Below are 22,547 nucleotides of genomic sequence, written 5' to 3'. Positions count from 1 at the left end.
AGTTGTACATGGCCATTTGGTCCCCAAGGTCATGCTTGCACTGTTACTTGTTGCAGGTCACTCTAGCTTAACATGTCTCTTTCTTACATAATGTAAAGGTCTAGATTAGAGAAATTTATGTCCTATTGCAAAGTACACTAACACAAAAACTTTTATATACGTTATTTTTTACTTTTATACCAAGAGAACATCGGTTTTAATCTAAATCGATGTGAATTTAACGTCGAACATCATATATCACTGACTTGAAGTTGTGAAGTTGACGCCACTTTAAACAAGAATGTGATAACATCTAACATCTGCTAGTTTAATCTCAGACGTTAACGTATGTTGGTTCAATAACAGACGTTAACGTCTGCAACATACGTTAACGTCTGTTGATTCAATAACAAACGTTATCGTCTGTAATGTTTGTTGGTTCAATAACAGATGTTAACGTCTGTTGGTTCAATAACAGATGTTAGCGTCTGTTGGTTCAATAACATACGTTAACGTCTGTTGATTTAATAGCTTCTGACTATGCCATAACCGATGTTATTTAACATCCCTGGGCAGAAATTTACTTATCACCAAGTACCAACAAGAAAATTTGATAATCGAGTGCAAATGACAACTAGCATGAACAAAAGACTCGACCAGATGTGTCAAACTTTAATTGATGAGCCTTTAACATTCTGTCAATCATTTATAAATGTCTTGAACTCAAGCATGCAATCACAGACACATTTGCTAGCTAGACTCTTTTCTGACCACATATTATCTGGTGTGTTTGACTAAAATGATACACAATGAAAGGTAAGGTCCCATTCCAACAGATAAGCAATCAAATGCAAAGATGTGCACTACCAGGTTTAGAGGAAAAGAGCACTGTCACTTGAAAATTAAATTACTTTGATACAACAGAACAAAAAGCTCTTTTCAACAATACAAATTATCTCACGTCCTTACAGTGTAATTTTTAGAAACAAAAGCAAGCCACATACTCACTGTTTTGTGAGTATTTTATCTCTCTCTCTTGTTCTTCCCTACTCAATGTACAAGAATGCCTAGTGCTTGGTGAACCTCTCAAGGACTTCAAAGTAGTCAGGAAATGTCTTCCTGGTGCAACCAGGATCCTTGATGGTTACAGGAACATCTCCACAAGCAGCAAGAGAGAATGCCATTGCCATTCTATGGTCATCATATGTGTCTATAGATGTTACATTCAATTTCTCAGGAGGAGTAATCACACAGTAATCAGGACCTTCTTCAACCGTTGCTCCTAGCTGAAATACCAACACAGTAGGTCAGTGAGATGTTAAAACTCCATAGCATAGAAACCACAAAGGAAGCAACAAGACTCTCTCACCTTTCTGAGTTCAGTGCAGATTGCTATCATCCTCTCTGTCTCTTTAACTCGCCAACTCGCCACTGAAAAATAGAGGAAATAATGAACAAATGGTGTTAGAAGCAAACTAGTATGCTAAATGATAAAGTAGATAGTTCAAATTACAAGAGAATAACTGGCTCACTATTTCTGCTCCCTTTTCGGATACAACTAAAACTTTTCAACTATTAAAAAGATTTAAAAGAAAAACTCATAACAAGAAGCATCCTAGTTCTTTATGTCTAGTTTAGACACTAATGATACTATACAACTATCTTAAAAATTTGAGTTAATACACATGAATGATCCTATAACATAATCCAAACATGCCACCAGATAAAAAGCCCTTTCGGCCTGAAGCATGAATAACATACACAAGACCCACCTGCCTTATACTTAAATTCAGCTTTTTATTTGAAGTGGACTAAAATGAAATTTACTAGGAGAACTCGGAGACAAGGATTAAACTCGAAGACCACCTAATATAAAGACTCTAATAAATTAATAATACCATCTTGCTAACCAACTTTCCAAAACCTTAAACTATTAGATGAAGGTAAAGTGTTTTTATACCATAATCCCATGTTCTAACATATACAAGATGTCATTAAAGAACCTTGAACAGTCTGCACTCTAGTGACTTCCATCATTAAGAAAAATACGACTGAAGCATTGAAGTCAAGAAAAGCAGTCATATAACCCAAACCAGAAAATAATGAGGCAAAGTCATCGAAATAGCATTCACAAACTAAAAAACTGGAAAAGATTTTTTTTCAGAATAACATATAATGAAAAAATACATATAAATATATCAAGGGGAAAAATAATAAATGAAAAAGCAGAGGATTATACAATGTTAACTAGATTCAACAATTATCCAGCAACACATTTGAAGATTAGATCGTTTGATGATAACAATATAAATCAAAAGAACAGAACATAATGAACAGAGTCAAGTGGTCTGATGCCATAATACACTTTAAAGAAAGGATCACCGTGTTCACATCTTTTAAGTACCCTTTTGGAGTTTTATTTAAAAAGGAGGGGGTGGGGGGTTCAGACCAATCTCGGTGGGTCAACAGGTCTTCACCAGTTAGATGCAAGAGACTGTCATGAGTAAAGACTGGACCAACCTAAGGAACAGGTGCCCCAGGTTGTACAACTATAAAAACAAATTTTGAAGGAACAACATAGATCCCCCACACTCTCATAAGAAAAACCATCCACAAAGGAAGCTTTTCAAGTTAAAAATTCAAACATTTCACATGGTCCGTGATCCAATTTCAACATTAGAGTAATTATAATAATTTCATTAACCACAACAAAAAAAATGTGACATCAAGCTCTTGAGCACAAACAAACAGCTAAACCATACCATCTCTTATGGTGGTGGGACCATTAGCAAATAGTGCAACAACAGCAAGTGTCATGGCAACATCTGGCATCTTGTTCATATTCACATCAATGCCTTGCAAGACTTTTCGACCAGAAGAATCTCGTGGTGGTCCAGTAACAGTGACACTGTTCTCTGTCCATGTAACTTGAGCTCCCATCTTTTCAAGAACTTCAGCAAATTTTACATCTCCCTTTAAAAAGAATAGGGACAGGAAAAAATTATACATAAGCGCAGATTAAAAAAAAAGGAATTTAAAATGACTGCATGGGGCTGTCAGTCTTTACATATGATGAGTAATTAATCACACCATCGACCCTATTTACATAACGAACCAAACTAGCTCTACTTTTGTATTTCCAAAAGTTAAAATTTGATAATTAACCAATCAAGACTACGCTTCACGAAAAGATATAATTGTTTAGCTTCTGCATGTTTCTTCTGGCAAGAACTTTATTTGCAAAACAAAATGATGGGGCAGGCGTGGTTTGGTTTGGGCCCGTGGGTCAACAGGCGAAATGGGTGTTACGCGTGGGCATATTATCCTGTTTTTAGTGTGTTTGGACCTCTTGGGTGTTGTTTTGTGTGCGGCCTATTCTTTCTTTTCTTAGAGATTTATAACTTATTTTGAGTTATAAGCTATTTTTCTCATCTATGCCGTATCTTTTTTAAGAATATGGATGTAAATAATGTACTTTTGCTTTTTAGGAAGAGTTTTATGACTCAAGTCAATCTTTTAACGATCCACAAGATACAATCTTTTAGCCTCCTAAACGATTTGCAAGTTTAACATTGCTCTGACTAAATCATCAAAATTAGTTCTGCAAACCTTGTAACTTCTTATTGTTCTCAATATTCCCATATAAAATTGTCAGATGACCCTGCAATTCTTATAGAACTAAGCTGAGTCTGTTATTATTTTTCAGCCTCACTATCTAATTCATGCTTCAGTGCAAAAGATGTTTTAGACATACATCACAAAAAGTTTCATGACAGGTTATGGCTATCTCCATCACCACAACTGTCTCTGAAGATAATCCTCTATAAAATCATAACAGTATTGTCCAGGCTTTTCCCAGTTCTATCACCTAAGTATCATTATATGATGTGCTAAATTGCTTTACTTGACAATATATTTATCACTGTTATACAAATGTGGAATAATAAATGTTTTCAGAAAGTACTTTAAAAACAAATAAAATGAGGGAGGGAAAAGATTATGTGAGAGTTCACATGAGGATAACAATTCATAAACAATAAAGAGGCTGGGAAAAGTTTGCTGAAAAGGATAACGAAAACAGTATCAGCTCAAGAGATGAAACAGGACATCCAAGGGACATTGAGGATACAACATTAGCACTAGTTTTTGGGAGTAAGGACAATAAAAGACATGCATTGAATTAGGAATGGTACAATAAAAGCCATAAAATAAGAAAACACCATGAATACCTGTAAACTGCTTGTGCCACAGCCCTCAACAGTCATAGTCCCCCCAGTTACTGCTGCACCAGCAAGGAAGTAACTGGCACTTGAAGCATCACCTTCAACAAAAGCATTGCCAGGAGACCTGATAGGAATCATGAGTTTTTAATTCATTGTATATTGGATGCTACAAGGCCATGCAACACTAAAGCATAGAAACCTACTTGTACTTTTGACCTCCATGGACCAAGAACCTGTCCCAATTACCACTGTGTTCCACATAAACTCCAAATCGCTCCATCAACTTAAGAGTCATATCAACATATGGAACAGAAATCAGTTTATCAACAATCTCAATTTCCACGTTCCCAAGAGCTAAAGGAGCTGCCATAAGCAAAGCAGTCAAGTATTGACTGCTAACTGATCCAGACAGTTTCACCTGCAAGTGTAATGGAATAATAACATCAAAAGTGGAAGAAAAAACAGACAAAAATTCCGGAGAAGGCATAACTAAAAGAAAGCTTAGTGTTTCTGAAACACGTATGATGATATTTATATAAAGTTCATGAATGAGGGTGCATGTAAGAGAAATAAACAATTGACTCGTGAAGAGAAGAGACCAAAGGCTATATAATAAAAGTGAGGGATAACCCTGAAATGTAAACCCACAACACAATGGTCCTTTCAAAATATATTTCAATTACAGTATGTTTGATTTTGAAACTCAGGCTTTAAAGGGAAAGGGAACGAAGAAAAAATATTCTATTATTGAATTGAGGTATATAATATTTAAAAGATAAATAAATGATCAGCACATTAAGTTTATTCCAATCTATCCCTAATTCCTTCCTTTCAAAAATTATCAAATTAGAGAATATTTAATAGAAATAACAAAAAACAATTCCCTCCTCTCCCTGTCTCTCCAAAACCCAACACCTAAACATTAGCTACACTATATTTTGAAGAAATGAAAGGAAGGGAAATAAAAGATGAAAAGCATGCATCTTTCCCTTGCTTGGTTTTTCAATAAAATGGAATGAAAGAATAAAATTCATATGGGGCCCATTTTTGTTCTTCCTCTCAGATTTCAGAAGAAAAGCAGAGAAGAAGTGTTTTTTTTTTCTTTGTTTGCATTTAAAAGACCAAATTATACTTACTTTCATACTTTTTATGAAATATATTTATGTCATTTTATATAATTTATTTCTTATCACTGTCTTTACAACCAAATAAGAGGAAGGAAAAATTATAACTTTTTTTCTTTCACTTTCTCTTCTATCAAATAACCTAAATAATCATCTCATTTTCTACTCCTTTTTCATTCTTTTCTCTTCCTTTCCTAAACCAAACAAAGCAATAGTGTTTTATCCTTAAGAGGCGGAAATAGGAAGGCTCATTAAATTAGAGTTTTGCTTCAGGAAGGTTAGACCACTTTATTCTAAAGGAAATGCAACCATACCTTACCACCAGGAAGTCCCCCCTTCCCTCTCACATGAACAGGCGGACAGTTTGTGCCAAGGACACAATCAACATCTGCACCAAGCTGCTTCAAACCAGCAACCAAATCACCAATTGGCCTCTCTCTCATTCTAGGCACTCCATCAAGTACATAGCTGAAATATTTTGAACATCAACATGGTCTATTTAGATACTCAAGGCAAGTAGATAATGAGACTGAAGAAGATCATGAGGAAGACCCTCAGATGCATTTCTCAGTGTATAATCAAAATATCTATAAGCAAGTTTGACAGGCTAATTTACATGTTAAATAAATACATAGCTAATTAGAAGTCCGTTTTAAATAAAAAAGGATGACTAATGTCGATGAAATTTTGAGTTATAACAGGATACAGGATGAACACGAACTTTGTTGTGACAAGTTATACAACAAATAATTCAAATATCATGATGAATAAACAAAATAAAAAACAGACCTTGCATTTCCACCAGCTGCAACAACAGCTGCTGTCAAAGGACGCATTGCAGTACCAGCATTACCAAGGAATAAATTAATTTCATCTTTAGATTCTCCAGCAGTGGGAAACAATCCCCCACAGCCTTCCACAATTGCTTGCTTGGTTGTTTTGTCATCTTCCACACGCAGTCCGAGGGTCCTTAATGCACCAAGCATGTAATGAATATCCTCACTATACAACAAGTTGTCCACAACAGTTGTTCCCTATATACAAATAACAGAATAACGCATAAGTTATGTCCAACAAGACATCTATTAAGCAATCGAAAGTTGTAAAAATAATATAACTTAGGTAACACAGAACTTGAAACACCACTCTAATTTTCGCTTTGGGGAATGGTTTATCTTCTAGTGTTAATATTGCTCACACAATCACACTTGGATAATCAAGACTCAAGGATTGTTTTACTTGAATTGAATCAAATATTGACTGTCCATTTTGATAGTTTATTCGAGAAGTTCCTCTCACTCTCTCAACTAATGGATCCGGCTCCTCCAAAGTAAGCAACACACCTTAGAGGACAGAATAAATAATCTTGGACATTATTAAGAAAATCATCGGGTAATATTACATACATATAAATAAAAAATCATGAATGTATTAGAATATCATTCATTAATTTTCACATTAAGGAGACAAGCACCTCCCCTCACACACTTCCTATATCTATATGCATACTCCGACTTGTTTATAGGAGTACTTTAGCAAGACATACCATTATTAGCACATTGCTAGCATACGCCTTTGTACAGACATGTCTAAATCAATCCAAATATTGAATATGCTACCCAGTCAAAGCATCTACAAACATTTCTATGCTCCTTTTTTATTATAAGCCCCTTAGTTTGGCGTAAAAATTTGTCATGGGATAGGACGCTTCATTTTCACAGAAGATTACAAAAACTCAAATATTCAAAATCCAGCTCCTAATTACATAACCGCAAAAAAAAAATCTAAATGAATAAACTTCACCTCAGATAGAGCAGCCAGAAGCAGAATTCGATTGGACAGAGACTTAGACCCTGGCAATGTGATGGCACCCGAGATTTCCTTGATGGGTTCCAACACAATCTCCGGCGCCGTCGACGGCTTCTCTGTGGCGGCGACAGAGGCAGAAACCTTAAACACGCCGGAATTTCTCATACCCACATTGCAATTTCCCACAAAGCTTCCATTTTTATGCAAGAGGCTCCGAGATTTTGAGGCCCCCCAAAGGCGTGGCCTCAATGAAACCGAATTCACCGATTTGGGTTTGTTGGGATTGGAAGAATGACCAAAAATTTGAGTGCTTTGAGCAAGATTGTGCACTCTGGTCACCTGGGCCATTTCAATCTTCCTTAAAGTCGTACACCTTGTGCTCTGCACTCAGTTGGTGGATCTTATTCTGTGAAGGGTCCGTCTCTTCGAAATGAGTTTGTTTTTGTTTTTTGTTAATGTATGCAATGAGAGGGGTTTTGTGAGAAGAGGGTATGGGGGTTGGTGGCAATGGACAATGCAAGTGGTTGTTGGATTGAGTCACATAAAGTGGTTTTTGGTTGCCAACTAACACAGGTGTAGAATACAGAAATTGCTTACACCCAAATAATTGAGTGAAAAAGTTGGTGAAGGTTTGGGAACTTTACCTACCAAGCAAAATGGCCTTTGGATTAGGATTTTATTAGGAAGGTTGGTGTCTAGAGTAGTGTCATTTTTTTGACCATGTAATGTAATGTTACATATATGGAATTAAATTTGCTGCCTAAGTAATTAAATTAAATAAAATTGGTTGGAATTTGGAATTTAGAATTTAGTATAGAATAAAATTATAATATTGATTTGTGAATTCACGGAATACATGAATTAATAATAGTTGTTTTTTAAAGTATACCGATAGAAAGCTGGAGTAGTAACTATATCATTTTCTTAAGATGGATTTGAATTTCTAAAGTATGTTATCAGAAATTTGAATTCTCTAATTAATTTGACCAGAATAAACAAAAATGTCTATAACAATTGATACAAAGATCCCATCTCTTTAAACTTATTTTCTTTATATTTATTTGTCTTATTTCTATGTCTTTGATCTCATCTTTGATCTATTTTCAAAATGAGAGAGCCAATAGAAGTAAAAACATAGATGGTTAAAGTTGGACTATTCAAGTCAAATTAAAAGTTAAAAAATTATAGTGAGCAAAAAAAAAAAAAAATATATATATATATATATATATATATATATATTATTTGATTTTGCTGTGTATCTTAAATGTGGGTGCTCATATTAGTAGGTCTTGTATACTAATATAGGGTGTTATATTTTTTATGAAAAATTAATAATTAAAATATATTAATTTCACTTCAGAATAAACAAATATTTTATGATTTTTTTGTTAAAATAGCAAGTAAATATAAATTTTAATTTAAATATCTTTAAACATCAATGACAAATAAATTCATAAAAAATAAATTCATTGAAGTTGAAATATTCTAATAATTTTACAAAACACCCTCCACCTTTAAAATTATGCAAGAGCAAATACTTCTTTACACTGTATTAAAATGGTAAAAGTTTGAAAACCACCATGATTCATTAATTTAAAACAATTTTAAGAATTTCACTTTTAACAACTTCCAAGAAAAAGACTTACAAAAAGTAATTACCAGGCCACATAATGCACTCAAACACACTTAATTGTTACAAAAAACTTACTCACGACAACATTTTTTATTGAATAAAACACAGCCATCTCCAAACACAAAAATGCTGAGAATGTATCTGCAAGAGAAACAAACTTGTGTAAATGATCATCATCAATATTGAAGTGCAAATCTTGATTTTTCAAATAGTTATTACAGGTTCATAAAATTGTTCGTTCTATCTTGTTTCTTCACTAAGAATCTTCAACATCAACCAAAACCATAAAATGAAAAAGAAAAAAAAAATAGGAACTGTTACTTTTTTTTATTGTCTCTATGCTTCTTTTTTTTATGATACTGCATATGAAAACATATGATCGTTAAGTCTTAGAATGTGTACGATATGAGTCGGTTGTCACGACTCGATCAGATCACATCGGGGGTTTCTCGATCGGCAACCCAGGTCTCATGCGCATGCATTTCAGATCATGTTCAAGTAAGGTTATAACATAGCAGGAAACGAACGGTGGCGTTAGCCGAGCAGTCGTTTGCTGACAAACAAACCGGTTAAACAAGTAATTAGACTAATCAAGACAATAAACATGATTAAAGAAAGTTGGGTCGGGGTTAGATCCTCCTAATCAAAGTCCACGGAGAAAAACTATAAATACAAATTAAAAGTATGGTTGTTGGTACATTTAATATGCATTTAAGACTGCATTGTCGTCTTTGGTAGAACGAACTTAAAACTAACTTAAACATCAGAATATCTTTAGCAGGTGTCTTCGACTAGTTTGGTGGATCGATTACCCTTGCACGAAGTGGCCAACATGGAGTAAAGACTGAAAAATTGTTTTTAAGTGGACATTCGACCCCTAAACTAGAAATAGAATGTTAACAAAAGAGGAAGATGAACGTCTTGCTTCAATAAAGAGTTTTAATAATGATGATTTATGAAGAAATGTGGAAAACTTAATGATGGTTCATGAAAAAATTTTGAAGACTTAAAGAATATTTGAATTCAAGAGATACACTAAAACTTAAGATTTTAGTAGTTTAGTTGCTGAAGTATTGTAATCTATGTATCTTAATTAAAATAGTTAAATTAGTAGGTCAATAGTCAAGAGGCATAACCCAAGTAGCAGAGCACCCAAAGAGTTTTAACTTTTGAAAAACTCACTAGATAATCAATTATCTCAAGTGTTAATTGATTATCTTAATAAAAATAATTTTCAAGAAAAACCTCTATGATAATTGATTATCTCTGGTAGTTATGACTTGATTTTTCATATTCTTAACCTAATTTTGAAAATGGCTTCAATAAGTGAAGGTGAGAGTTCATTTTAAAAAGTATAGAAGTTAGGGAAGTCTGAGTATGGAGAACTATTTGTGCAAATGCTTTGAAAAACCTAGTGTGTTTCAGTAAGTGGATTTTTGTGTGATTGAGTGTTACTGCTATTTCTAGGAGAAGTTGTTCATCATTTGTGTGATTCAAATGAGGTTTTCATTCCTTGTGAATTCAAGAAAAATGTTTCTTTATATCTTGCGTAATTCAAGATATGTGTCTTCATCCTTTGTGGGACTCAAAGAATGTGTTTATCCCTTGTGGATTTCAAGGGTATCTTGGCTTTAAGAGTGGTGCTTTCTATCCTAAATTCTCTTACTCATATTTGTAATATCAGTTTTCTCTTTAGTGTCTAATTAATTTCTATTCAGAGAGATTAACAACTGAACGTAAGATCTTTTTTATCCGAACCAGTATAAAATATCTTGTGCCATTTTTCTTTTTTCTACTTTCTTTATTTTATTGTGATTATTAAAATAAAAGAAATAATTTTAATATTAAAATGAAAAAAAATTTAAAACAATTTTTATTGATAAACCAATTCACTCCCTCCTAATTTTGTTCAAACACAAAAAATTTACTGTGCGATTCTAACACAGAATGCTGGCATAGTTAAAATGTCATATACTTATAATGAAGTCTAATATAATTCTATAATAAATAAAATAAAAAAAACATTTAGATAAACTCTTTTATTGTACCTGCTTCCTTAGTGATACCAAATTCTACGTACATTTTTCGTGCTGGATCATTGGCTCCAAAATATCAATACTTATGGCTCTTTCCTTAAATCTAACAATTCTCTCTAGAAAATGTTTTTCTTTTACACTTAAAGATCCACTAATCAACCCACTAAAAAAGTTAACTTTTTTATTTGTAAAGAAAAAATTAGATTGAAGGATAAAATAGTATTAACACATGTAAAGTGAGTGTAAAAATTTTATGAATATCAAAGTAATAGTGTTCTTTTCCGGAAAATAATTTTTGTGCCAATCAAAGAGTCACTAAACAATCCACTTTTTTAAACACTATAAAAGAAAAGAAAAATGATACATTGACACCCCAAACTTACCACTTTCATTACCACCTGACGTGGCAGCAGCAATTGGATTTAAATTTTTTTTTTAACTGAAAAATGAAATTGGCATCAGCAAGCGTGCTTCCCCGCACAAGCGCATGTAGCCACAGCTCTCACACAGCAGTCCGCGCAAATATTTTTCGTTTTTGAAAACTCCTCCACCACTTCTCCAGTTTCTCGAAAGTGCCCACCACCCTCCCTCCCCCGCCACTCGCCACTCACACGGAACACTCAATCGAGAGCGCCCAGTACCCTTCCCGCACCACACACACACGAAACCGCCGCCCCACAACCATCGTCCCGCACACCCACACACCTCTGGTCGACGTCATCCCGCAACCGCCGCCGCACATAACCCTTCCCGCACCACACACAGTTCTGCTCCACCCGTTCCCACCTACCGCTCCACAAATCCCTTCCCGCACACGAACCCCTTCCGGCCTCATTGTTCAAACCCCAAAACCCCTGTCTGCGAGAAACCCTAACCTGAATCCCTCTCCCTCTCCTTACGACTTCTCTTGCCACCGAAGAAAAGTACTGACCTGCAACTTTTTTATACTTATCTTGCAACCCAAGCGCAATTATGATGTAACCCACAAAACAGTTTTTGGATAAATGTTGTGCATTTAAATTTATATTTTTCATATACTTTTAAGCTATATAAGCGTCAGATGAAATAAAAAAAGTCCACTCCACAAGTGGGTGATCTTTGGAGATAAAATCCCAATTGAATTTGGCTTTCTAGAAAATTCCAAATCTTTCTGGTATTGGTGTGCATTGTTGGGGTCGAACCTTTTAGTTAGGGGTAGAATTGTGTGTTGTTACGTAATTCCAAAATTTGTCAATTATCATTTGTGCAAAACGTGTTTGGTGGGTTACACCATAATTGGTCTTGGGTTGCTGGATAAATATAAAATTGTTGCAAGCTAGTTTTTCACAAAATGAACTTACAACTTGTTTACAAGAAGTAGGATGGGGTCTGGTGTTGGTGTGCCCAGTTGGGGTCCAACCTTTTTGTAAGTGGGAAAACTGTGTGTTTTTATATAGTTCCAAAATTTGTGAATTGTAATTTGTGCAAAAGCTCTTTGGTGGGTTACATCTTCATTGCTCTTTGATTGCAAGATAAATTTAAAATTATTGCAGCCTATTATTGCCCCAAATGAAGTTACACCTGCTTTAGAAGAAGTGGGATGGGGTCTGGTCTTGGTGTGCACTGTTGGGGTTTAGTGAGTGGGATAATTGTGTGTTTTTTTTTGTAGTTCCAAAATTTGCGAATTATAATTTGTGCAAAAGCTCTTTGGTGGGTAACATCTTGATTGCTCCTGGGTTGCAAGCTAAATTTTAAATTGTTGTAGGCTAGTCTTTCCTCAAATGAAGTTAGACCTGGTTTAGAAGAAGTGGGATGGGGTCTGGTTTTGGTGTGCATTGTTAGGGTCCAACCTTTTTGCAAGTGGTAGAATTCTGTGTTGTTTTGCAATTCCAAAATCTGTGAATTTTAATTTGTGCATAATATGTGTCGTGGGTTATACCTTAATTGCTGTTGGGTTGCAAGATAAATTATAAAATGTTGGATAGTTTGTTTTTCCCAAATGAAGTAACACCCTCTTTTAAAGAAATGGGATGGGGTCTACTATTTTAGTAAGGGATAAAATTGTGTGTTCTCTTGCACTTCCAAAATCTGTCAATTTTAGATTGTGCAAAAACTCTTGTTTGGGTTATACCTTAATTGTTCTTTGGTTGCAAGATAAGTTGGAAAATCCTCCAGACTAGTTATTCCTTATATTAAGTCACACTAGGTTTACAAGAAGTGGAATGGGCTCTACTATTGGTATGCACACTTGGGGTCCACCCTTGTAGGAGCGGACACATTTGTCTGTTATGCACTTCTAATATCTGTCAGCTTCATTTATCCAAAAACTGTTTTGTGGGTTACATCATAATTGCGCTTGGGTTGCAAGATAAGTATAAAAAAGTTGCAGGTCAGTACTTTTCTTCGGTGGCAAGAGAAGTCGTAAGGAAAGGGAGCGGGAGAGGGATTCGGGTTAGGGTTTCTCGTAGACAGGGGTTTTGGGGTTTGAACAATGAGGCTGGAAGTGGTTCGTTTGCGGGAAGGGATTTGTGGAGCGGTAGGTGGGAACGGGTGGAGTAGAACTGTGTGTGGTGCGGGAAGGGTTATGTGCGGCGGCGGTTGCGGGATGACGTCGACCAGAGGTGTGTGGGTGTGCGGGACGATGGTTGTGGGGCGGCGATTTCGTGTGTGTGTGGTGCGGGAAGGGTATTGGGCGCTCTCGATTGAGTGTTCCGTGTGAGTGGCGAGTGGCGGGGGAGGGAGGGTTGGTGGGCACTTTCGAGAAACTGGAGAAGCGGTGGAGCGGTGGAGGAGTTTTCAAAAACGAAAAATATTTGTGCGGACTGCTGTGTGAGAACTGTGGCAAGTGGCTGTTGCTACACGTGCTTGTGCGGGGAAGCACGCTTGCTGATGCCAATTTCATTTTTCAGTTAAAAAAAAAATTTAATCCAATTGCTGCTGCCACGTCAGGTGGTAATGAAAGTGGTAAGTTTAGGGTGTCAATGTATCATTTTCCAAAAGAAAAAGTGTATTATCCATAAGAATATACAGAAAGAAGATTCTCTTTTTTTATCCACATTTTATAATATCAATTTTATCTTTTATAATATAATTATTTTTTAAAGTTTTTAAAATGAATGGTTATTTGTACTTATTTTCTATAAAACTGTTTATTTATTTATTTTTATTCATCAACAATTAATTTTTCTATTCATTTTACTTTATTTTAATAAATATAAATTTATTTTATATATTAACTTAATAATATTACACTATTGTCATATATTAACATACTATTATTCATATCTAAAGAATGCGTAGACAAACGTGATAACGCCTGTATGAACGCTAGTCGATAATAACTTGAATTTATCAACAAATTGCAAAATTCATCGACAATGACCGCAAATTCATCACTAATTATCGATAAATTTTATTCTCACAATAAAAATTTTCAATAAATATCGTGATTAAGTGTTATTTTTTCTTTTTTTTCTCTTATTCTTTCTCCTTTTCCTCTTCTCTCTGTCATGTTGTCACCGTCTCACTTAATCCATCAGTTTAATCACTCTATCTCGTACGAAATCTTTCCAATAAAATAATCTTCTAAATTAAATAGTTAATTATTAAATAATCAAATTTTATATCATCTATCGGTACCCCTAACACATTGTCTGATACCTTTTATAATCTGATACATTATCTAACTCATTTCATAACACTCGTCTAAGGGGAAAAGATTCATATTGGTTAAAGGACAAGAAAAGGAAGGTTTTATAAGGACATCTCAGCCCCTGTAAGAACACGTATTCTATAATTAGAAACAAATTTTAACACTTTTATAATTTTACAGATTAAATTTGTGTCTAGTGTCGAACATATTCAAGTTTCATGTTTTAATTCTTAAAAGCATAAACAAATTCAAGTTTTTAAACATTAATCAAGTTTATTCAAGGTAGACCCTTATCACGTTTCTGTCTATGTACTCTTTCGAATATTAATTAAATAATTTAAAAAAAAATCATAGTGAAAAAAATACATGATATTATCAAGGTTTAAATGTAAAAAATACACACATTTTCTTTTCTTCAATTTCAAATATTAAGAAAGAAATTTACATAAAACTTAAATTAAAATATCAAGCAACAATTGCATAAAATGTTAAGTAATTATTGAAATAAAGCAAACAATTACACAATTAAAATTCTAGGACAATTGCAATATGTATTTGAGGTGAATCAGTGAGAATGAAATAACTGTGTAGAGAAGAAATACTCTATAAATGAAAAAAAATAAATAAAAGAGGATATAGGTATTTTAAGTTACTTGATAAACTAAAGGTTACATGATTAAACACTTAAAATCGTCAGTTAAATCTCCTCAATAACAAAAAAAAAAAAAAAAAATATTTAAAAAAATAGAAACAAACAAATTTATGTCGTAGAAAAGATTTAAATTTTACAAAAATTGAGGTTTGTATATCATAAAATATAATATATCGTTTTAACAAAATCATACAAAAGTGAACAATATTTGATCATGATTGTCATGAAAAAGAATGTCCCTTGCATATTACCGTAAACTTGGTGATATGAAACCAAGTATACATTTGTTTAAGTTCGTACTTATTAAAGTTCACACTTTGTATAAATTCACATTTCGAAAGAATAAATTCTCGGATTAATAATTTTGTAACTTTATTTTTAGAAAAAATCGCATAAAGTCATTTGACGACTATTTTCAATTCATTCACTCCATTAATCATTTTATAAAATGCGACGAAGGGTAAAGAGCGCACCTTAGCTTGATTTAACTGATAACAGATAAGGGAAATTTTTAAACTCACTCACATTGGCATAAAGGTTGACACTTTCTAATGATTTGAAGATAATATTGTGTTAGTCAATTTCAACTTCGTGCAGATCAACTACTTATATTTTATATTTTGTTACATATACATATTGTTATATATAGAGAAAATATATGAATAAAATAAAGTAAAATAACAAGTTCTTCATGTAACATATCTCTTATATTTATCATATATATCATATATCTCATCTTTCCACAATCCCTACAAATTTCCAACAACACCCATAATATTTCAGATTGTAATTATATGATCCGTAATATTTTATCTTGTAATAGGAATATTAAAATTTTATAAGTCCGCATTCCAATTAAGTCCACATCAAACTTTCAATATCAAAATGCAGATTTAAGCGAATGTTTACTGTCAGAACAGTGGAAAGAGGAAATTAAGAATTGTGCAGCAAATTCAAATGAAACAAAACCAAAATCAAAATAGAACAATGATACAAATTTTGTTCAAGTTATTTAATAAAGGCTAAAATAATTTTTTGTAGCAGGTTTTTTTGAAATTATTTAATTTTATCCCTTTTTTTTAAAGTCACAAATTTTGTTAACAATGTATTTACACATGTTATGTATTAATTTGTAGTACTTTTGTTTTTCTAATTTATTTGTCAATTTTTTCAAAGTTTTTTTAAGTGTCTAGTCAATATCGGTGTCAGTACCACACATATGAGTGTCACTTTCAAGACTAAGTATCATTGTCTTATATTCAATTCAATCTCAATATTTATTTTTTGCTTTAATTGAGTCATATTTTTTTGTTAAATTAAACAATGTTGTCCTTCTCCAAAATGACACTAACATTATCCCATGACACAACACAGATCTCTCACATGCAGTGGCGGATCTTGACCAATAATTATGGGAAAGCCAAATTAATATATTCAAAATTTTGAAGTTGTATTTAATATGAACACCATTTAGATACACTCTCCTAATTTTATTCTTTTTACTTATTAGATATTCTCATATTTGAATATGTTTTCCTGTATAATATTGTTTCAAAAAATTAATATCAAATTCATCATCACATGTAATTTTTGTAACCTTAAGAAATGACTCCTCCAATTGAACAATTAGATTATAAGTACGATATTCTGGTTTGTGTAAAGAATTTGAATTTGTTTTCATTTTCATCTTTGTGGGTAGTTTTCCTTTTATTATTTTTGAAAAATAAATATTAATTCTTTTACTCTTCATCAATTGACTTATTTCTTTTAATTCAAAAATAGTTTATCATAATTTAATGAAAAATTCAAAGATATAACTAATAAAAGAAAACTCTAATAATCAAGTCACGTTATGAAAAGCATATAGTACATTATTTTTTCTTCTATAATGCTAACTATAATAATTATAAAATTATAAATTACAAAATTTTAAAATAATAAAATAATAAAATGGTATATGTGACAAATCAGCCAAGTGACATGGAAAGATAATAATTATGTTAGCCTCTTAAGAGCCACATCATCCCATTAAAAAAAAAAGTTAACATCAAAAACTTAATTAGTACTCAATAGATCACAAAAATTTATCACAACTCAATTAAAAATTCTCAGGTTTATTAGGAACCTAAAACATAATTAAGCCAGGAAAAATAAAAATACATATTTTAATTTTTATTAATTTTTAATATATACATTTGATTTAAAATTTTATAAAAATATTAAAAATTCAATATATAAATTTAGAAAGAAAAAAAATAGAAGAGCCGTGACCCTTCCCTATAAAAGCTCTGCCACTGCTCACATGGAACAAAACTTTAAAAAACCAAAAAATAAAAAATACTATAAAATAACACATGACATATAAAAAAGACGAAATTAACATCGCTTTTATATATATATATATATATATATATATATATATATATATATATATACACTAGCGATTATACAGGTGCTGTTGCGTATCCGTATTTTTTAATTTTTATAAAATAAATAATATTTATTTTTAAAATATATATAATAAATTTTAAAATAATTGTTAAATAAAATATTTGTTAAAAAAATTTAGAATAACGATCAAAATAAAAAAATTTAAAAAAAAACAGTTAACGATAAATTAATTATAAAATAATTAATTTTTAAAATAATAACTAAAAATAAAATTGGAAAATGAAAAATGAATACAAAAAGAGGAATTTCCTTTATATATTGTTATAGATATATATATTTTTCATCTATCATATCATATTTAAAAGGTTAGGTATTACGCATGTGCATATTCATGCTCAATGAATAAAATTGTTTTCCATAAAAATCAAAATAGTTCTTACAACAAGATAGTTGATATAGTGTCCATATCCTATCACCAAGACTTGTGAATCAAGGCCCGCCGCCTTCCCCCACCCACCCACCCAAACCCAACACACCCTAGAGACGGAATGCTTTAATATTATAAATTACAATAGCTTTGAATATGAATTCGTCGTTAAAATAATAGTGTTCATTTTGAATTTCAATACTTTTATTATGATTTTGTTTTGTTCATAAAAAAACTCTTTGGTTACTGAATGGATGAGAGTGATTGTGTATTAGTTATCCATAATTGCAACTCTTTGACCATATAAGAACTTTCAAACATACATAAACACCTAATATCGAAATCGTGAAAGAAAGAAAAATATCAACGAGAAGAATACTACTGAATATGAGTGACTGACATAGCAATGATAAATCACCATTAATCTTCATTTTGTACTTAAAATTTTCAATTTTCATACGAAAAACAGTAGTACTTTCGCTGTATTAGTCCTATTTGCAAACTTATTTTTAGGTATAATTAAATATTGAATCCTTCATTTGTCATTGTTCCTCAAAATTTTACCATCCAAATTCTTTTTCAATATATCTATCATTTCTTTTCAATTTTCCCTATTTTGACATCATTCAACTGTCATCATTTCAAAAAGTTTTCCTGAGATGTCACAAAAAAGTTAGAAAATCATGTTTTGCCAAAAAAAAAAAAGCATTGAAATAATGTCATTTTATTTCTTTTAACTCTTTTTTTAACGGCATGTCTGCATGTTATTACATATTTAATTGATCAGTAAAGTATTCAAAATTAAAAATATACTGGTAAAATAGGCAGAAAAAAAAAACTTAGATAATAAATTTAGAAGATTATAATTGTTGACTAGTACAATGTAATCAAACCATTAATTTAAAAGAAGCAAGTTATTTTGAATAGTTTTTTCATCTTGAATATAATTCCAAGGGAAAACTCTGAAGTACATCTCTAGTGTGAGCAAGTAGTTATGAATCTACCATTAAATTTTACTAAGCAAAGATCATTATGCACTTATTAGATTAAATCAAAGGTATAACACAAAACCAGCACCCTAGGAAAGCCAAAAAGGGTGAAACATGTTGTATAATTCTTGTTGTGTCCAAAAATTTTACAAAGGTATAAGCAAAAAAGGGTGTGGGAAGGTTGAGTTATAGACTCTGTTACTCAAAATCTCACATCATCTTGATCCTTTTGCAGCTTGAAGTAGAATTTCGTATGCCCCTACTGGTCACAGAATATGGAGCTGATGCTGATTTCAGAGAAGGGGACTTATCAATAAATGCATGTCGTTCATTGCCATTCCAAAATAATATTATCCTATTTGTGCATGAATGTGACCAGCTATCTCCTGTTCAGTAAAGCATAAACAACAAACTTCTTCAATGAAGGGACAGAAAAGATATTGATCATACAAGCTAAAAGTTCAAGAGAAATGTGCAAGATGAAACAACACTTACCTAGTGCAAGGGTCAATTGAAATGAACCTTCAATGAACTTTGTTGTTACTTGATTCAGCATAACAACCTGCAGAAAATCACATTTGCAGTTGGAAACTAAATAGGTGGATGATTGAATAACAGAATACTATCACTCCTAGCTTACACATAATCAAGTAACTCTTCATTGTCTAAAAATGTAAAGTTAGTCCTCTAGTTGTTTTTAATCTCAATTTGGTCTTCATTTTTTAAAAAATTGTTGTAATTTTGTCATTTTCGTTAAATTTCTTGAAACGGATCAAAGATTTTTCTTCAAAATTAAAGTTGTTAATAAGAATGGTTTGCTTTGTTAGTGTAATTAACATAATCCTAATGTCAATTTTGATAAAAAATCATTGATCCGCTTCAAGAAATTTAACGAAAATGACCAAATTGCATCAATTTTTTAGAAATCGAGACTAAAAAAAATTAGAAGACCAAATTAACATTTTTGGACAAAAACAGGGAGCAAAAGAATAACTAAACCTATTTTTTATATTCTCTTGATTTAGTTAAGCACCCCATTGGACCTATCTACTAACTTGGTGTTTAAGTGTAAGTGCAAATTTAACACTTGATATACATAAATTGCATTGGTGTGTTTCAGCTTCTACCAATGATTAGGTTAAGAAAAAACACTTCTTGCATTGATTCTTACTGCTAAACAGAACTTTTTTGCAAGCTTCATCAATTTCAAAGCCATTTCGCTGAGTAATCGAGTCCTGAGAGCCATATCTTCAAAGTCTTGGCGGAAGTGGAAAGTAACACTGTCAACAATGATGATCTTTACCTGCAATTTTGTATGTAAAAGCAGATCACAGTAGATTGGTTAAGGTGTAGCTGAACAATTGGTTAAAAGCAAAAGAAAAGAAAATGAAAGCAACATATGAGGTTAAGTATCATCTTAACTATGTTTGCTGAAAAAAACATATCAATTCAATAGATGAAATACTACACTTACGTCTTTATTCTCCATGATGAATTTGTCTAAGTAATTTATCAAGGCAATTTGCTCAGTGTAGCTACAAACACGAAAATAGAATATATTTTCCAAGATATTATTAGGGTGCATTTTAACTTCACAAGCTTGCAAATCCTTGTGAAAGTGGTTGCTATATTCAGCCATGTCTTCTATGCATGCTTCAGCAATTTGAAGAACTCGTTCAACCATAAAGCTTCCTTCTGTGTCTAAGTATCACATAGGCACAAGAAGTGCAATGAATATCCTGCATCAAATGCTGAATGAGTATCAGAATCTTATTAAGGATCTTACCGATGTATATTGCCTTCCCACCTAGGCCACCGTATCCTTGAGGAATCTGAACATTTACCGCAAGTTGAATCCTTCAAACATAAACAGAACTTAATATTACAAAATAACCAGACATTTTACGATATAGAATGAAAAAGAATAACAGCAATATGATCTACAAAATTGGAATTACAAAGAATACCCAATTTGTGTTTTACCAATGCCTGGAACTCCACCTAAACCAAGAAACAAAGAATTATATTGCAACCAGAAAAGGGAAGAAAGAAAGCAAACTACAAGGTATTCATGCATGCAACAGAACAAGTAATGTACGAGATAGTTTCTTAAAGATTAAAAAACTGATTCTGCTATAAGATTTTAAAAAATGTAGAAGTTAATTCATGTTTTTTTACAACCAGAATAATCACTTTTTTAAAACAGAAGTAACTGGTTTATGAGAACCTATTTTAACTTTTAAATAACTTCTGATAATAATCAATATTTTTAGTCTAATCAGCTTCTGGTTTTTGAACACTAACAAAAGCTTAATAAACAAAAAAAAAAAGTGATTATATTTTTCAGAATAAGTGATTCTTTGGTGAAAGAAACTTAAACAAACAGGGCCTCATTTTTCCTTTGAAATCATGATTATGGATTTTCATACTCTTTGAAAAATCCTAACCTATTTCAGTGACATCTTTACACTTAATTCCTCCGCCAAGTATGTTATCCAGATCCACACAAGATGTGGTAATGTAAGAAGAAAACTTCTCATCATTGAGCATATCCCAGGCAGTCTGACCACCTGTATGACACAAAAACACAAAGGAGAAAAGGAAAACAAGAAGAAAAAAAAACTTTAAGTGCTTGAGGGAATCATTTTCTATCGAATACACTGGACTGAATTCAATTCACATAACACAAAAAGAAAATAATACATCAATCATAAGAGAATATCACATATCAAGTAAAACCAAAGCACTTATTGCCAAGTTCATATCGAAAGTCATGAGAATGCAAGAGGTAAGCAAAGATGGCTTATATGCATAACATGAAAGTAAACAATTTTGATTATTACTCAAAAGAACAACTAAATAGCGAAATAGAAATTAACACAATGCATACCACCAACAACAGTAGTTGAAGTCCCATTTGGTCTGTCCGAAACACCAGTTTTGGCTGCAAGATTCAGAATTTCCAAGGCTTCACTATCAGAAACTTCAATATCTGTGAAAGAGAGATTGAAGGGTAGGTGAAGAAAAGAGAAATCCTTTTTAACATAAAAGCATACCCAATTGAAAAAATGAAACGTGGGTTAAGAATTGAGATTGAAAGGAAAACCTCGAGCAAGGTGGGAGGCGGAGGCACGAGCAATGGCATCGAGAGTGGTGTAACCAGCAGCCAAGAGTTTTCCTCTCTTAGAAGCTGAGATTGGAAGCATACCCACTTCCATGCTTCCCACTCTCACTCTCTACCTTCCATCATGTTCTTCTTTCTTCAAATTCTCACTCATTCTGATCACGGAAGAGTCAAAATTGACATTAATCACTTCATGGTGCAGAAACACTTCAAATTGCTCAAGTGATTTGAATAAAATTTGAAAATTAAAATGATTATTAATAGTAAACACTGAAAAAAGAAAAAAAAAATGTCCTTTGATATTTTCTGATAGTTTTGTTCGTATGTTTAAATTTATATTTAATATTTCATTTTTCTCTTGAATAAATCTCAAGTCCAAAATTATTTTATTCTTCGATTTGTTGTATGTATTTGTATTTTTCTAAATTAGATTTTAAACCAATAATGAGATTTTATACTTTGTACAAATTATTTTTACATTCATTATCATCCCATATTATGTCATGATCGAGATTTCCTTAGATAACAT

General features: G+C 32.2%; 2 protein-coding genes across 3 annotated transcripts; both read right to left on the bottom strand.

Moving 5' to 3' along the window:
• Positions 1-850: 850 nt before the first annotated feature.
• Positions 851-7,701, bottom strand: LOC114166846 (RNA 3'-terminal phosphate cyclase/enolpyruvate transferase, alpha/beta). Its single transcript, XM_028051709.2, has 8 exons — positions 7,130-7,701; positions 6,116-6,360; positions 5,641-5,794; positions 4,406-4,620; positions 4,209-4,326; positions 2,742-2,952; positions 1,349-1,410; positions 851-1,265 (listed from the first exon to the last, which is right to left on the bottom strand). Exons 1-8 carry the CDS (start codon positions 7,481-7,483, stop codon positions 1,047-1,049), a joined length of 1,578 nt encoding a protein of 525 aa, XP_027907510.2. The 5' UTR covers positions 7,484-7,701; the 3' UTR covers positions 851-1,046.
• Positions 7,702-18,965: 11,264 nt separating this feature from the next.
• On the bottom strand, positions 18,966-22,252 carry RAD51C (RAS associated with diabetes protein 51C). 2 transcript variants are annotated; one of them, XM_028050773.2, is made up of 9 exons: positions 22,001-22,252; positions 21,785-21,886; positions 21,342-21,464; positions 20,853-20,895; positions 20,681-20,751; positions 20,369-20,595; positions 20,066-20,197; positions 19,390-19,456; positions 18,966-19,280 (listed from the first exon to the last, which is right to left on the bottom strand). In XM_028050773.2, the coding sequence occupies exons 1-9, from the start codon at positions 22,110-22,112 to the stop codon at positions 19,105-19,107; spliced, it is 1,053 nt and encodes a 350-aa protein (XP_027906574.2). In that variant the 5' UTR covers positions 22,113-22,252; the 3' UTR covers positions 18,966-19,104. The 2 variants fall into 2 exon arrangements, with proteins under 2 accessions (XP_027906574.2, XP_027906575.2); XM_028050774.2 differs by having other exon boundaries at positions 20,862-20,895.
• Between the last annotated feature and the right edge of the window lie 295 nt (positions 22,253-22,547).

This window comes from Vigna unguiculata, chromosome 10, assembly GCF_037176805.1.
Source record: "Vigna unguiculata cultivar grain cowpea cultivar isolate G323 ecotype 2 chromosome 10, ASM3717680v1, whole genome shotgun sequence".
NCBI lineage: Eukaryota > Viridiplantae > Streptophyta > Magnoliopsida > Fabales > Fabaceae > Vigna > Vigna unguiculata.
The sequence above is the reverse complement of the archived record's forward strand: the minus strand, read 5'-3'. Positions and strand labels throughout refer to the sequence as shown.

What these genes read in the sequence shown, in the direction of transcription:
- LOC114166846 (XM_028051709.2), bottom strand. Translation starts at nt 7,483, where the DNA reads ATGGCCCAGGTGACCAGAGTGCACAATCTTGCTCAAAGCACTCAAATT. An exon ending in GCAGCTGGTGGAAATGCAAG is followed by an intron (nt 5,795 to 6,115) that starts GTCTGTTTTTTA and finishes AAAATATTTCAG; the next exon opens with CTATGTACTTGATGGAGTGC. An exon ending in GGGGACTTCCTGGTGGTAAG is followed by an intron (nt 4,621 to 5,640) that starts GTATGGTTGCAT and finishes TTACACTTGCAG; the next exon opens with GTGAAACTGTCTGGATCAGT.
- RAD51C (XM_028050773.2), bottom strand. Translation starts at nt 22,112, where the DNA reads ATGGAAGTGGGTATGCTTCCAATCTCAGCTTCTAAGAGAGGAAAACTC. An exon ending in CGCCTCCCACCTTGCTCGAG is followed by an intron (nt 21,887 to 22,000) that starts GTTTTCCTTTCA and finishes TCTCTTTCACAG; the next exon opens with ATATTGAAGTTTCTGATAGT. An exon ending in ACACAAATTGGGTATTCTTT is followed by an intron (nt 20,752 to 20,852) that starts GTAATTCCAATT and finishes TTATGTTTGAAG; the next exon opens with GATTCAACTTGCGGTAAATG.